This window comes from Thermomyces dupontii (genome assembly GCF_041956625.1).
Source record: "Thermomyces dupontii strain NRRL 2155 unplaced genomic scaffold VTN31scaffold_4, whole genome shotgun sequence".
Classification (NCBI taxonomy): Eukaryota; Fungi; Ascomycota; class Eurotiomycetes; order Eurotiales; family Trichocomaceae; genus Thermomyces; species Thermomyces dupontii.
Window position 1 is genome coordinate 652,871 of NW_027192310.1, and position 16,173 is coordinate 669,043.

At 55.9% G+C, this 16,173-nt stretch overlaps 5 protein-coding genes across 5 annotated transcripts; 2 read left to right on the top strand and 3 right to left on the bottom strand.

Annotated features, from left to right (window-relative positions):
• Window positions 1–364: 364 nt before the first annotated feature.
• Window positions 365–3,760, bottom strand: VTN31DRAFT_4736 (uncharacterized protein; the record flags this gene model as incomplete). Its single annotated transcript, XM_069405157.1, has 4 exons — window positions 365–2,769; window positions 2,830–3,048; window positions 3,105–3,176; window positions 3,232–3,760. 4 exons carry the CDS (start codon window positions 3,758–3,760, stop codon window positions 365–367), a joined length of 3,225 nt encoding a protein of 1,074 aa, XP_069260249.1.
• Window positions 3,761–6,450: 2,690 nt separating this feature from the next.
• Window positions 6,451–8,057, top strand: VTN31DRAFT_4737 (uncharacterized protein; the record flags this gene model as incomplete). Its single annotated transcript, XM_069405158.1, has 6 exons — window positions 6,451–6,535; window positions 6,586–6,642; window positions 6,752–6,856; window positions 6,909–7,133; window positions 7,271–7,849; window positions 7,909–8,057. 6 exons carry the CDS (start codon window positions 6,451–6,453, stop codon window positions 8,055–8,057), a joined length of 1,200 nt encoding a protein of 399 aa, XP_069260250.1.
• Window positions 8,058–8,639: 582 nt separating this feature from the next.
• VTN31DRAFT_4738 (uncharacterized protein) lies at window positions 8,640–9,965 on the bottom strand (the record flags this gene model as incomplete). Its single annotated transcript, XM_069405159.1, has 3 exons — window positions 8,640–9,442; window positions 9,488–9,678; window positions 9,739–9,965. The coding sequence occupies 3 exons, from the start codon at window positions 9,963–9,965 to the stop codon at window positions 8,640–8,642; spliced, it is 1,221 nt and encodes a 406-aa protein (XP_069260251.1).
• Window positions 9,966–11,460: 1,495 nt separating this feature from the next.
• VTN31DRAFT_4739 (uncharacterized protein) lies at window positions 11,461–14,470 on the top strand (the record flags this gene model as incomplete). Its single annotated transcript, XM_069405160.1, has 8 exons — window positions 11,461–11,574; window positions 11,634–11,730; window positions 11,784–11,865; window positions 11,931–11,977; window positions 12,026–12,358; window positions 12,421–13,224; window positions 13,280–13,447; window positions 13,500–14,470. The coding sequence occupies 8 exons, from the start codon at window positions 11,461–11,463 to the stop codon at window positions 14,468–14,470; spliced, it is 2,616 nt and encodes an 871-aa protein (XP_069260252.1).
• Window positions 14,471–15,111: 641 nt separating this feature from the next.
• VTN31DRAFT_4740 (uncharacterized protein) lies at window positions 15,112–16,158 on the bottom strand (the record flags this gene model as incomplete). Its single annotated transcript, XM_069405162.1, has 1 exon — window positions 15,112–16,158. One exon carries the CDS (start codon window positions 16,156–16,158, stop codon window positions 15,112–15,114), a length of 1,047 nt encoding a protein of 348 aa, XP_069260253.1.
• Between the last annotated feature and the right edge of the window lie 15 nt (window positions 16,159–16,173).

Sequence of the window (16,173 nt, forward strand, 5' to 3'; positions counted from 1 at the left end):
AACACCGACTGAAATCCACGTCAGACAAGAAAAAAACACCTGGTTTGATGCTCACCCCCAAACCAGTATGCAAGGGAAAACAATGGCCGAGTGAACACCCAGTTGGAAGAAAAAGAAAAAAAAAACCAGGGAAAAAAAGGGGGGGGGGAAATGGACAATACAAAAAAAAAAAAAAAAAACAAACATGGTATATTTTTGCTGCTCAATGACACAAAACAACCCGTCGTCTGATTTTTTCGTGCGGACAACCAAGTCGAAAATCCGAGCCGATGTCAAATCGATCTCAATGCAATTCCGATCCCAAACAACCTCGTTGGAATGAAAGAAAAAGAACAAACCGACAATCAAATCCAGATCCAACCGCTCATCCCCCCTTTCTCATCGACTCATCCGCCGGAAGTGGCTCCGCCATGTGGTACGGCTGGTTCTCCGCCACGGACCGTGCACTGCGCTTGTGCTTCTTCTTCGTCGTCGTCTGCCAGCCTCCGTTGTTATGCGTCGGCCCGCGTTCCCGCGGCGCGCCGTCATCGCCCCGGCGCGGCACCGACGCATTCTGGCCATCTTTGCGAGTGCTGGACGAAGTCGTAGCTTTTGTGCGCTGACTGACCCCATTCGGCTTCTCGTTGTTGGACGATTCATGCCCATTCATCCGTCGGCGCGTGCCCGAGGTTGGCGTCGGAGACCCTCCGGCCTTCGAGCCTCCAGTAGGCCAATTGGGGGCCACTCGATCCTCAGACTGACTGAGGGGACCAGACCGCGAATCATTTAAGCGCTCGCCATTGACGCTCGGCTTGGAATCACCCGTCTTCTCCGGCGTCGATGGCTGATGCGGCTTGTCATCGGGTCGCGAGACGTGCAGATTTTGGAACTGATGGCTCAGTCCACCAAGCCTGCCGCCATGACCATTCAAGCCTGCCTCATACTCCCGTAGCCGGTTGTGTCCCTCCGGATCCCGATACGACATGTGAAACGGGTCCATCTCGAACGTCATCGGCTCAGGTGAGGCGTCACTCGGAAACCCGTCCGACGATACCTTTGGCGGAGAACCCCAGGCAGCCTCCATTTCACTGGGGCTCGACAGGGGCAGGCTCGGGAATCGTTCGGTGCGTTCCGACGAGTGACTGGCGCTGCGATGGTCGCTGGGCGGAACAGAACCATCCACGATCAACGGCCCGCCATCACGGGACGGCGCTGCTCGGCTCGGGGCAGAAGTGGCCGGCGGCGACTCCAATGGCCCGTTGGGCGCGGAGGAACTTATCTCCGACATGGTCCCCATAGTCTCCGGGAAAGGATAGCCCCCCGGGCGAAAATCGGGCATGGGTGGAATGTATGGTGTCAGCATGGGAGTTGCATACATAGCCATCAGGTTGTGATGATACACCTGCTGGGGGGTCATAAAGTAGCCTGCATACTCCGTCGCACGGAGATCCTCCCCACCAGGCCGCGGCATGTATGACGGCACGCTGCCCGGCGGAACGCTGGACTCGTTCTCGGTCGTATTGCTCGGCGGCGACCCCGACGTCGTCGGCTGCCGAGCCTGATCAGTCGACGTGGGCGAAGACGACTCGGTCTGGTGCTGCGAGACGGGTCGCGCTGGCTGAGAATGGGAGCGCATTGACCCGCCTGGAGAGCCGTCGGTCAAAGATGATCGACGAGGACTTCGGCGCAATTCGGGGGCAGCCGCCTGCGCGGACGGGGAGGGAGGGTTGGTACTGGTGCCCTGGACGCTTTGCGTCGTGACGGGGATGTACGCCGGTGCGTAGAACATCCCCGGACGCAGCGGCGCCGTCAATGGTGGGTGGTTCACAGTCCCCGCTCGAACTCGAGAGCCCTCGTCACCGGACGGTTGCTCTTGTTGCTGTTGCTGTTGTTGTTGTGGGAACGGGAAGGGAATCAACGGTTGGCGGATGAGGACCGGCGGTACTCGTCCTGTCAGCAGCGACTGATTGTGCAACTGCATCCGCAGCTCCTGTTCTTGCGCTTGCAGAAGTTGGATCTGCTGGTAGAGCTGATCATGGAGCAGGTACTGCGCCTGCTGCGCTTGCAGGGTCATCTCGGGCGTAAGCCCCAGGTAACCAGGACGGAAGCCGTTGGTATGGTTTGCGCGGTTGGCCGCGGTCGACGAGCGACGGCCGGCGTTGTTGCTCCCACCCCGACCAAACTGGTTCGGGTGGCGCCCACCGCGGCCACCGCCGCGGCCGCCTCGCGTAGCGGTGGGGCCAGGATTGGGAGTCAAAACTGGTCTGGGTTGTGGCGGTGGTCGCTCCCACACGCGCTCTTCCTCCGGAGGGAAAACGTACTGCTCGCAGCACTTCTCCAGGTTGGCCTCCGAAATGGCCTTGAAGGCTCTTCGCAACTCCATGTGCAAGCCCTTGAAGGATGTGTCATCGGCGGTGTTGCCGAGGTTCCGCGTCGTGTTAAAGGGCTCTTCGACACATAGCCGGTTATTTTGCAGCAAATGCCAGCCTTTTCCTTCTTTTGAAATCAACTTGCCTTCTCTGACCGAGATGACATACTTCTCGTAGTCGACTTCATGCCCGTAGTAGCGGAAAAATTGGAAGAGAAGGTCCCCTAAGGACTGCTTGTTTGCCTTTCCAAACCCCGCCAATGCGGAAATGTTGTCATCAAAGGACACTTGAACACCATCTATAGTGGTATTCTTTTTAGTACTCCGCCTCTGCAGGCTGGGCAGGATGGGCGGATCTCTCGTTTGCAGGAAGTTGATGATGAGGCAGATCCAAGTGTAGGAGCTCAACGTTCCTCCCAGTGCTGCGAATAAATGGTCAGTACATGGAGCTCCGGCATTGGTCAGTAGCCGACAAGACTAACCGGCATCGTTCAGGACCCGCCGCTTGGTCCAATACTTCACGATCATGGCCAAGGGCCGGACCCTCTCATCAATTTCCACGTAGGTCCGGACCATGCGGGTGTTTTCCAGGGCTAGCGTGTTATTCACATTCATGTCACAGGCCAGCTTTAATTGAGGGTCCCAAATCTTCACAATGGGAACCTTTGCATGGGAGACACAAACAACTCGCTCCATGCCATCTGATCAGAGAGGTTAATACTGAATCGTATGCCTGGAAATGGGATAGGGGCCATACGATTTGCCAACACCTCTGCAAGCAAACAAACATTTTCCAGCTCCTTACGAGGCGTCGTAATGCAAATATCCACTGCTCAATGTTAGCATCCAAGCCAGGTCGGCATCAATACGAGGGCATGCGGTACCATCCGAGTCGCTCGAGCAGAGCTTATTCCCGGAAGATCCAAACACATGGACCTTGATGTCGCTTCCCGGAAATTGCTCATTGAGGAGTTTGTCCAACTTCTGGACCAGTTGCCGCCGGCGGTCATCGCTCTCGGCGGACGGTAGTAATCGGTCATACAACTCGCGCATGTCTGCACTGAGAGCCTCCTCCTCCTCGGGATTCAACCGCTCCTTCAATCCGACCTTTTCCTCCGGCAGCATGTCGCCACCCAAACTGTAGGGCATCCGCCGGCGAAAAAAGGCCATACCCGTCTCATACTTGCAGCCGCCCAGCGGTTTCCGGAACGAAGGCAACGGGTTGGTCTCAGACTGGGTGGAGTGTGGGGAGGTACTTCGACGGCGAGGAGAGGGACTGCGGGACTGGAAGGGAAGTCCGCGGGGCTGTTGATAAGGCGTCGACGGCAGCGAGCTGGATTGTTGGGAGCTCCCCGGTTGGCGTGACGGCGAGGTTGCGGCCGCAGGGCCATTGCCGGGAGCACGCCATGCCATGGTGGAAGGCTGAGCGGCTATCGGTGAATCGTCACCTGATTGATGTTGAGTTGTGTGTATCCCATTAGGATGTTCCGATGACATTCAGGGACTCCAGCGACTGTGGAGCAAGGTCTGCCCTCGCAGCGAGGGAGGGGGATAGGGGCGAGCGACGAAGACGGCGAGAAAGCTTCCCGAACCAGAACCAGCCGGGGGAATTTCACGCCAACCCGCACGTCCAGAGGGGAAAAAAAAGGTGGGCAAGAGAGACACGGTACTCGACTGGCCAGACAGGGTTCGGAAACTTTGCAAGGGAGGTGTACGGGCAGTCTGCAGCAGATGAGATGAAACCGGGACCAGGAACCGGAATCACCCAGACCCAAGTGAATCCGCAGGCGGCGGCGGGCTGGGCTGGAACCGCGGACGATCGGGGAAGATTTCTAACCAGTAGAAACCGGCTCTAAGATCGACCGCGGTCGGAGGATTAAAGAACGAGGGGGATCCTGGATAGAGGGAAGACTGAACACCGTCGGTCGGCAAGAAACGATTCTTATGAGCCCGAAACACAGTCAGCACCAAGTCGATGACTGAAATAACGCGACGCCACGTCTTCTGCACGGCCCGCTGTAACCGGCCAGGGCACCGTGGCCTTCCGAAGACTTTTCCGGGCGCTCGACTCTCCGGGTGGAAGAGAAGAAGCCCAAGCAGGAACTCACGTCGAGAACAGCAGTTGCGTGCCAGGCAAACTGCACCAATGCTTGCAATCCAAGATCGGGCGGTGCGGCTCGAGACCCGACCGAGTCAATCAAGTGAAAGGAGAACACGGGTCGTGGTGATCCGAGGGTTTGATCTCCTCGCACGCAGCGGCTTCACCGTCGAGGTTCGACTCCGGGGAGGGCCGCTCTGGGGAAGCTTCGCTCAACCAACGACCGGGGGAACAGGGGCCCGGCGAGCACGACAGCGAGGCACAGGAGACGAGTACAAGGGATCGCAAGAGGAAATTCGAGGGCCGAAATTTGGACGGACGGCGAAGGTTGTTGCACGCAATTCTTCTCATCGAGGCGTTCTTGGGATGGGGCAGTCGCTCCTCCCATGCGAGCAAGGATGCCTGAGGCACCCACACTGGACGCTCCTTCCCCGTGTGTGCCGATTGAACGTGCTGTGGCCCTGTGGGCGTCCAATTCAACAAATCTGACTAATCAATAATAGTTGACTTGTGGATGGAACTCTACAGAATGCGCCTCGGGTTCACTCTCCTCGATACGACTACGAGACGGAGAGTCCATGACCATGTCAACTCCGCTGTTGGTCGTCGTCTTCAACATCCAGACGTTTGAACTTGGGCGCTTGAGCTGCCCGAGGCTTTTGCTTATGTAACAAATCACGTGATGAATACGGAACAGACGGTATTCGTCACGTGATCAGAAAGCCCTCAGATGATTACTAATCGTAGGGTGCGGTAAGCTTCGGATTGGTCCGAATTGCGGAAACCAGCAGGGGGCATCACTGTATAGTTATTCTTCCGGGTTTTGCCCAGAACCCTGACCTGTCACCGAGGAACAGGCACCTTATGGGCAGAGGATAGATCAAAATGTTTTTTTTTTCAAATAACTAGATTGGTTTTCATTTTGAGACGACTTCATGATGATTCAAGGCTCTTGCTTGGTGCCAACTTAGCGAGCTCTCCCCACGGAGTTTGAATATGGAGTACCTACTCGTACTGGTACTCCGTCTATGATGATGGTGTTGCAACCATGGGGGCGAACATCCGCCTTGATACGCTACAGAACGAAGACTTCTCGGGCCTGACCGGAGGAGAGTTGCATGCTTGATAGGCTCGTGGTCAAATTAGCCATGTCGATGGGGCCCATTGATGCCGCCGTCACCCAGACGCATTCCCATCGAAGGTTCCCTCGACCTTCGTCCTTCGGCCGACTCTCAGTGAAGACTCGTTATACTGAATATATGAGTAGAAGATATTATTCTCGGTAGAAATCTCTCTGTAGGTGATAATTTCCGGTGAGGATGTGAAATCTCCCCACTGCAGAGAAAAGTGTAGGGCAAAAAAATAAAAAAAAAAAAAAAATAAAAAAATAAAAAAAAAAATACGAGGCCGCCCGAATCTCAGGCTAAACCCAAGAACCCCAAGCCCACACCACCATCTCGTCAGTCCGTGCTTCTCTCCCGGCCCCTTTCTCTTCTTCTCTGCCCTCACTCGCCTCTCTGAGCCAGCACTCTCTTTCCTCTCCCCTCGCTGTCATCGCCCCTGCGCGATCCGATCCGGTTCAGGGCCTCTCCCCCGTCGCGTCGCCAAGGTGAATTCCTGATTTTTTTTTTTCTTCACCGGTTTCGCGCGCTCCTCCCGAGGTAAGTATCCTTCCATCTCCCTATGTCCATCTCCCAGGGGATTCTTCGCCGATGCTCCGTCGAATGGTTGTGGATTCTCGGCCGGAGAGGAGACCCGGACGGGAGCGGGTGCGGCCGTGTCATCCCATCTGTCATCGCCGTCGCCATCGCCATCCGCCCCTGTCGGGTATCTGGAGAATCTTTTTCGGCGGCTTGGTGGGAGGAGCACAAAAATAGACATCACATTCTCTGCATCGCGCCCCTTGGTTCTAGTCTCGGATTCCATGCTCACGTGTGGCGGTTTCTCTTCCAGGTTCCGTCGAGATCCCTTCAACGCGCCCCCTTCCCTTCCTAAGTGACCAGCCATGTCCTCGTATTACGATCCGCAGAGCTGGCAGACCCCCGTGCGCCAGACCTCATGGGACCAGCCGGTGCCGCCGTCTCGCTCAGGTATGGGATGTCTGATGCGGGTTTCATGGCATGATGCTCATGGTCTGCAGGTGCCACCTCCGCCTCCCAGGGGGAGGACTCCCTGGCCTTCGCCTCGCAGTTCGATGGTACGAATCTACCCTGTCCCAGTCGGCTCGAAGTCGTGGAATGCTGTCATCGGAGACCACGATGATGTCGGGCCGCTCTCCTGCCCAGGGCGTTGCTGACTCGCACTAGAGGTCGATCGTGCCATTGATAACCTGGTCAAGAGCGGCAAGTTCTTCCCAGGTCCTCGAAGAGACTCGATGCCGATGATGATCGGACGGCCCTACACGGATTACGGTAAGAGACAACCCCGGCCGTGTGGAAGGTCGGTCATTCTAACCCCGGCAAGACCCGCGACTACTAGGTGGGATCCCGCCCCAGCGCCATCACTCGGTGAGCGATTTTGACCCGACTCGGATGCACCCCGCCGCTGGTCTTCAGGGGTACTACGCGACGCAGCGCTTCCAGGGCCGTCCCGCCGAGACGGACCAAATGCTCCAGGCGAAGCGCCGGATGGCGGCGCAGCGCGAACGAGAGCTCCGCAACTACCACCAGGAGCAGCAATATAATCGAAGTATGTAAACCTGGGCCCTTGTTGATTTCTGTTTGGCAGTTTCGTGTTGTGCTGTATAAAGCAAGAGACGGGTGGTTTGTCCGGTCATTGTATAGTACAGAATTTTTTTTTTAACGCGGTTCATTTCTTTCTTCAAGGCCTTCTTGCCGAGATGTCCGGCAACAAATCGGACCGATCGCTGAGCCCCGCGGCGATGAGCGAGGAGGGCCGGCGCGAATTGCTGGCGCGGCAGCACCGCGCGTTGTACGGCAATGACAGCCCGGCCTTCTTCCCCCCGACTTCTTCTTTCAGCGGCGATGATGCGCACAGCGCGCGCGGTGAGAACACAACCAGCGGCACCCCGGCCTCGACCAACAACGCCGTACGAGGACCGTCTCCCCGTGGCACGGATCCGTTCGCCCCGAGCGAGCCGCTGGTGCCGGGCGCGACGGCCAACTCGTCCGCAGCGGGCACCACTGCGGCGGCGGGCAGCGGCGCGGGCGGCGGCCGTCAGTCACCGTCCCGGGCCAACAGCACGTCGTCTCCGAATGCAGGCACCATGCCGTCGTACGGCCTGTACGACTCGACGGCGGAGCAGCCCGTCACGTCGACCTCGTCGCCCGGCGACAAGGATTCGCCGTCGCGGACGTTGTCCTCGGGCCCGATCGGATCGGTGGGCCCAATTGGATCGCGCCCGTCCCAGCCGGCGACCAGCCAGGCGTCCAACTCTGGCCTGGGTAAGCCTTTTTGTATTCCTAGCCGCCAACATGCAACCGGTCTAATCAAGGCAATGCAGGATCGTCCGGTAACGAGCGATCGACCTCTTCGGCATCCAACCCGGCGAATAACAAGGAGAGTAACAATCCCGTTGGCCTTGGCTGGAGCAACAGCAGCGGCGTGTGGGGCTCCAAGAACATTGGTGTTCCGGCGTCCGTTTGGGGTTGATTTTTTTTCTCTATTTCCCGTCTTGTTGACGTTCTAAAGCTGGTTTCCCCGGCTGCTTTCTATCTGCAACATCATGGCGTTGTGTGCGTTTTGATCCACGTTTGGGAAAATTGACCGTCACGATGTACTGGGTTTGTGTTGGCTTGAATTGGATGTTTCCCGGTTCCAAGACACCGACGAGAAAAGGCGCGTACATAAAGCATTTTTTCCGGTCTTGGGGGAGCTTGTCATGTTCTTTTGGTTGAGAAAGGAATCGGGGTTGAGATTTCGGTGCAAAGGGGTTTTCTTTTTCATTTTTTTTTTTTTTTATTCTTTTCTGTTACGCTCACTGGTATTAATGGCTGGTCTGGTCTTTGGAGAGATTTTTATTACGGTCGGGCTGGATCATGGTTGGCCTACGGTCTTCGTCTTGATTAAGGGGGGCCGGGGAGTTGGAACTTGGATTGTTTTGTGTGTCTCTTTTGTGTTGTTTTGTTTGTTAATTCGATTTGATTGTTTTGGTTTATTTATTTCATTCCTGGGTGTTTGGTAACTTGGTTCGTTCCTAATGATTTTTATATATATATCGGGACATTAAATGTTTCACGCTTGGTTGCCTTGGTTGGCACGACTGGCAGCCTGTTCGATCTTCCTGCGTGCCGTAAACACGCCCGATATGCCCATTTCCTGATTCTTGCCGAGCCAGGGCTTGCGGGCCTCCCCAAGCACCGCGCGGCCCAGGTAGTACACGAAATGACCGAGCATGATCAGGACATAGGCAATGGGATACATCCAATGCACCGACAAGCCCAACACCTCAACGCCCATGATCACACCCCAGAAGTTACCCGTCAGCATCGACAGATTCAGCAGCGCGGCGGACGCCAGCCGGAAGATGAGCGGCGCGGTGGCGTAGAAGAGCGACAGACAGAGGGTGAACCCGACGAGGTAGCCCGCGACGGCGCCGTTCCAGGTCGCGTCGCGGAAGGACTGGCGGTCGAAGATGGCAGCCTGGGTGCCGTTGATGAACATGGCCCAGAAAGCGAGCTGGCCGACGACCTCGTACATGGGGCGTTTGCTGACAAGGTATTCCTGCGTGACGTTGGAGAGGCCGTAACAGGTGGAGGCCAGCAGTGCAAAGAGGTCGCCCTTGACCGGGTCGACGGCCTGGCCGCTCGAGCCTGTCAGGTGGTCCGAGGCGATGAGCACGCCCATCCCGCCGATGCAGATCAGGATGCCGACGATCTGCGTGTAGTGGTAGCGAACGCGCAGCAAGAAAAACGAGACGGCCATCACCACGACGATGGCCCAGAAGTTGATCAGCTGCGCGCTCATGATGTTGGTGTAGCGGTAGGCCAGCACGATGAAGTAGTTGCCTTCGACGTCGAAGAAGGCAAAGATGATGTCTTCCTTCGTCAGTCCCTAGCCCTATAAAAAAAAAGGGGACGTACATCGCCAACCATCCTTCAAGATTAGGCGCGCCCACTTCTTGATCCCGTACTTGTACAGGGTCAAAGAAGTAAATATCACGTTCAGCACCACGTACGTAAAGAATGTCTGGAACGCTGGGATCGACGTCCCCCGCATCTGCAACAGGGACGTGAACGTGCTGGTCGAGGTGTTGAGAATGGCCAGGGTTTGGCTAACGGTAATTATCAGTCTCGTTTTCTACATTTCCCAATTTCTTGATGTTCTTGCTCACCCCAGCAACAGGATCAGATAAAACTCCTTGGTTCTCAAGAATGCAAAGAAGCCCTTCTTCTGGTCCAAGGCTTCGGCTGAGCTAGTTTCTTCAGGCTGATTCTGGTTCTCCAGCGCCCGCTGCTGCTCGGGCGCTGGGTTCTCTTCCCTGGCCGGGGCATCTTTGGAGGCATCATGACTGGAATGGGCCGGAGTCTCCTCGACCACCAGCTGTTTGCTGTCGGCCATGATGCTACACCGTCGAGCTGTGTGGGTATATGGATGATATCGCACTCAATTCGCCGTTTTGCTATTGGAGCTTTCTTACCGTCGCGAGCGCAAAGCTCCTGAAGTCGCCCGCGCAGGTTATGTTGCCAGGTACATGAGAATGCTGAGATTCGTCTAGTTGTGCGTTGAAGAAAGTTGGAAAAAGAGAGGTGTCGACGATTTTTATCTCAAGCGCCATGAGCAGAGAAAAAAATCCAAGTTAGGTTACCTAATCGAGCCTACGCGTATGATTGGTTCATTTGATCATGTTGACGTGGGGAGTGGTCTCGACTCTCGGCACTGAGCGATGATTAGTCATTCTCTACTCCGTAGTCACGTGCAAAGCATCTTCCTGCAGCCCAGTCGGGTCTGAGCCACGCGATGCTCTGATGGTTCAGACGTCTCGGATCTGATCATCGGCCGAGTTGCTGTCGCTTGTCAAATCTTCAACTTTGGGATTGGGGCGAGTTTCCTGTTGGGTTTCGTCTTGTTCCTTTCTCCACATACGGAGTGCAGTATGATCGGATAAGGCCGCAGATGTGCTCTGATGATCAGATGTGCGAGGACTCGTCGGTAATAACGGGAATGATGCCTTCGAATGGTAAAATAAAATCAAATCAATGTCACCTGTGCAGACACCAGACCAAAGGGATGCAAGGCACACGCCCATCAATTCAAGCTTCATGCGCTAGAGTCCATGCCGGCATCCAACCCTAATCTTGTTAACCCTGCGATGTTCCATGTTTCTCTCGCCGGATGTAACCGAGAGTCCCGTAATCAGCAGGCTGCCACTGTTCCAACAGGACGGTCTTTGGCATCGAACACTTTCAGAAAAGCTCCCGCAGCATAAAACCTTGATTGCTCGCGTACACTCACCCCAATCTAGTTGCTGCACGTCATCCCGTCTCAGCAGTCCCTTCTGCAAGCCAAAATCCGGCAAATCATCGATTACCTCAGCTCGCTGCGCTTGCTAATCCTCTGCTGCCACGTCCCGCCGTTAGGTCGCTGTGCATGCGATTTTTCCGCGCGGTTGAAATTCATTGACGAGGGATGCTTGGAGCCGACGGAAGACGGCGCTAAGCCTTCTCCAACTCGGGTGCCTATCGCATCATCGTACTTGGACCCAGGAAGGTGCCACCCTGCTGCTCCTGCCGTGCCCTGTTACTAGTAGACAAAAAAAAAAACGCCAAAACGCAAAATCGAAAAATTTCATTCAAAGAAAATTTCCGTTCTGGTCCAACTCTGATTCTTCCCCAAAATACATACACTTACATACTACTCTTCGCTTCACTGATCCCTCGCTCTGTCGCTGTCGTCAATCTGTCCGCCCGTCTTGCGATCCTGTCGCCCTCCCTAATCGCTTCCCGTCTTTCCGTTCGCTCCCCCACCCGCATCCGCGCCTGCTCTCGTGTTCTACGCCCTCCGGGGTTTTTGGCGCCGGAGTTCCCGGACGTCATCCACACCCCCATCCATCGACATGGCTCTGGCGATCCGCCCGCCGCAGGAGCGCAAACGTGTCAAGGTCTATGAGCTCCGCGACAATGACTGGTTCGATCGCGGAACCGGGTTCTGTACCGGTGAGGTGGTCGGGGTAGGTTTTTTTCTCACCTCGCGCGCTGGATGCGGGATCTGACCACCTCCGTGCAATAGGATGTGCCCAAGATCTTCGTTGAGTCAGAAGATGAGGCCGGCCGGATTCTCCTCGACACCGTCATCCGCAAGGATGAGTCTTATCAAAAGCAACAGGGTGCGCGCGTCTTCCCCGATCTTTCCGACGGCAGGTTACTGACGGTTCGGCAGAGACCTTGATCGTGTGGACGGAGAGCAATGGCGTGGATATGGCTCTGAGCTTCCAGGAGGCCGAGGGTTGCGCTGCGATCTGGTGAGTGGCTGGCGAGCGACCGTACCCTTCAGCGCAGTTCCGTAAGCTGACGCGCGTTCGACCAGGGATTATGTCAACAACATCCAGGCGCAGATGATCGCACTGGCTGGAGGTTCGTCATCCCCGGCCTGGCGGAATTCCCTTGTTGATCCCGATGTAGATGAAGCTCTGTCAGAAGATGCCATGGACTCGTACCATCCGTCCATCACCCTCCCGCCCCCCGAACTGGGCAACCTGGCCGAAATCGAACAGGCCGTGCGCGCCGCGAGCATGTCGCCGAGCGGTCGCGATGCCTTGAGCAAGTTCATCCTGCATGAAGAGTATATCCGCAAGCTGGTCCCGCTGGTCGAGATGGCTGAGGATTTGGAGAGCCTGCCCGATCTGCATCGCCTCTGCAACATCATGAAGACGATAATTCTCTTGAACGACAACTACATAATTGAGTCCGTCGTTACTGATGGAATCATTGAAGGCGTCGTCGGCGCGCTCGAGTGTACGTGTCGCGTCATTCTAGCTTGGGTACGAAGGAGCGTCTTGCACTGACTACTTCTTCAGATGACCCCGAATTCCCCACGCACAAAGCCAACCACCGACAGTATCTCTCCGATAAGGCGCGGTACAAGGAGGTGGTTCCCATGAAGGATGGGAGGATTCAGGACAAGATCCGTCATACATGGCGTCTCCAGTATCTCAAGGATGTCGTCCTCGCCCGCATACTCGACGATCCCACCTTTTCCGTTCTCAATTCCTTAATCTTCTTCAATCAAGTCGACATCATCAATCACATACAATCGAATGCCTCGTTCCTCAAAGAGCTCTTCGCTATCTTCGACCCCAGAAACACCGACCAGCAGCGCAAGGAGGATGCGGTTAGCTTTCTCCACCAATGCGCAACCATCGCAAAGAACCTGCAGGCGTCGGCGCGAGCGTCTTTGTTTACCAGTTTTATCAACCATGGCCTGTTCGCCGTCATTGCGTTCGCGATCAAGCACTCGAAACCAGCCATGCGCACTACGGGAATCGACATCCTCGTCGCGCTCCTCGACCACGATCCAGTTTTGGTGCGCGGTTATATGCTCAAAGCCGTGGCGGAGAAGAGGACGCCGCTCACCGACACGTTGATTGGACTGCTCCATACTGAGGCGGACATGGGTGTCAAAATTCAGCTGGCTGATGCCCTCAAGATTTTTCTCGATCCGCAGATCCCCGGGCCGGATCCCACAAGTAGAGTGGGCGCCGAATTTCTCGCAAAGCTTCGTCCGTCGAACACTGCCGCCGAGTCGGTTGGGGCGGCTTATTTCGAGGAATCTGCCCGAAAACTGTTTGCGCCTTTTAAGAGTCTCGAGGGTCGCTCATCAGGTACGTAATCGAAGGTCTTGTGTGTGCATGATTCGTCGCTGATCCAGGTTATCAGTCGCAGATTTGTCCTTCCATGAGATCACGCTTTTCTCCCACCTCACAGACGTCCTGACCTTTTTTGTCCGCCAGCATCTTTTCCGATGCCGGAATTTCATCCACGGCGAAAATCTTGTGCCTCGCGTTGCCCAACTTTTGACCGTTCCACAAAAACACCTCAAGCTCAGTATGTATCCCCGTTGATGACGGCAGGGCAAGGCAGGCTGACACTCTTCCAGCCGCGCTCAAGTTCTTCAAGACCTTGGTCAATTTGCAGGATACGTTCTACTTGGCCCAACTGACTCATAACAACATTTTCGGCCTGATTCTCGACATTATTTTCGAGACAATGCCCCGCGACAACCTCCTGAATTCCGCGTGCCTTGAATTGTTTGAATATATCAGGCGGGAAAACATCAAGCCCGTTATCACTCATCTTGTAGAGAAACACCGCGATCAACTCAAGGCGATCACCTACGTCGATACATTCCAGAATCTCATTATGAAATACGACCAGTTCCAGGGCAATGGCGTCGGGTCGGGCGTCCTCATCGATCGCTCGAACGAGAGCCCCACCTCGCAGCGCGGCCCTGTAAACGGACAGCGATGGCAGGGTGTTCGGGAACTGGACCCTGCTGAGGAGGAGTATTTCAATACCTCGGACGGTGAAGAAGACAAGGATGCCCCGGCCGCGGATCGGTCGGCCGGCCTCGTCAAGCTGGTGGATTATCCAGACGACGACGACGACGAGGAAATCGCTGATTCGAATCCCGAGTCAGGGCCGCAGGCGGTGGAGGCTGAATCATCAGAGCGGGCCAGGAGCTCTGACACTCCCTCGAGTCCCATGTCTACTTCGGTGCCGCAGACGCCACCGGAGAGAATCTCAGAGAAGCGCCGGCGAGATGCTGAAGATGACGATGAACTGATCCGACTCAGTCAGAGTGGACCCAAGCGACGGTCGAGCAGTGCGAGTTCTGGAGGCTCGACGTACGACCGTCGGCGGAAGAGCCCAGGCGGGGATTCAATCACATCGCGCAGGACATCGCCCAGTCCTTCGACGGGTGGTGTGCAAAGGAAGATCTCCATCAACCTGGGGGCAGCTCTGAAATCTTCGGTCGAGACCGAGTCGATCCAGCTGGGCGAGTCCGAGGATCGTGATGAGCGGGGTCAGAGTGCAGACTCCAACACCAGCGCAAACAGTGGAGGGTAGATGGTCGCGCGACCGGCTTCAGATTGCCCTCTGCGGGTTCAATCCTGCAAAGTACTTGTCTTTTTTGGTGTACACGCTTGCTTCATTGCAAACGGATTTTCATACGAAAGATACCCAGGAGATGGCATAGATTTACGGGTGGATTTCGGGCTACGGCACGGTGTACTTCGGGTAACAATGGTTTCGAGATTATGACATTGATGTTCTTCGATCCCCGCAGTGGTCTACTTGATGCTTTACAATCTCGGTGTTAAACGGCGCTCAATCCCGGCCGTTGATGTATTTGATATATCGTTGGGGGGACAGCATCGGCATTTACGGCGTCTTGTTTGTTTGATTTTTCCTTGGGCACGGGATGTGCCATGGAATTGTGTTTTCGAGGGCTGTTTCCCGCGGCGTTTTGAGGCGGGTCATGGCTTCCGTGATCAGGTTTTACGTCTTTCGATTCCGCTCATGGGATACTTTTTCTTTTTTCTTTTTTTCTTTTTTCTGGAGTCTGGGTCGACTGTGGATAGGTTCTAAACAAGTGTGATTCTTGAATATGATCAGCAGACATTGTCTCGTGACTATTGGACTTCATGTGTCATGCTAGGGCTGCGAAGGGGTATCATCATCAACATTAGACGTAGGATAGAATACAGTCATGCCAATCCGGCCCGCCGAAATAGATCCTTGATGACATCTCCGCCGCCAGAAGGCTGCGCCGGAACAAGTCCTGGCGTCTGCAGGCCACTGCCCCAAGGCGAGTGTGGTGGAATGGTGCCATGGGTATGGACACTCCACCCATCGTCCTGGGCTCGCTGATGTCCAAAGAGATCCTGGAGGGAAATTCGTTGGCCCGTTCCGGCGGCGCTCGCCGGAGCCTGATGTGGTTGTTGCTGTGGTGGCTGGTGCTGAACAAGCTGAAGCGGGGGGAGACTGGAGGGTCGCGCGGCAGCAGCAGCAGCAGCAGCAGCAGCACTCTCCTTGGCCTGTCGGAGAGACTCACCGGCCTTCACCGCCGACTCGTGGATCACACGGGCATTGATCCTGCGCGTTTCGGCGGTCGAATTGGGCGGCGGTTCGGAGTAGATCCATAATCCATGGATGCGCGGCGTTGTTGTTGTCGTCGTCGTCGTCGAACCGTTCCGCGCCGGCTGCTCCTGGCCATTATCATCATTGTCGTCGTCCGTCTTGAGAATCACAAATTCCTCCGTCAACTCAACATTGTCGCCGCTCGTCAGCCGTAGATCAAAGTTGTTCAGACCGCGGCGGTTCAAAACAAAGACGTTGTACCGCTCCTCGCCCCAGCGGGGACCGGGCTCGAGCTGGCATACAAAGAGTGTGCCTTCGACGCCGCTCTTCTCCCACTGCCGTGTTTCCGCGTTGAAGTCGTAGACGACGGCGTAGGGAGCGAGGGAGAGGAGAGTGCGGATGGAGGGGTTGTAGCGGCGGAGGACGGAGAGGTTGAGTTCTTCATTGGTGCGGGTTGGTGGGGGGATGTTTTCCGGCAGTTGCTGAGGTTGTTGAGTGTCACCCGGTGCGTCGGAGTCTTCGTAATCGGAGGTTAGTATTGTCGTTGATTGTGGGATGCCGGTGCTTCGGTGGTTGCGCGGCGAGGGGTGGTGATGGTTGTTATTGCTGGGATGGGAATGGATGTTTGGAGGACGACCTCCTCGACCCTTGCGCGGTGTCATCTTTCTCTCCATCGACGCTGGGGAGGG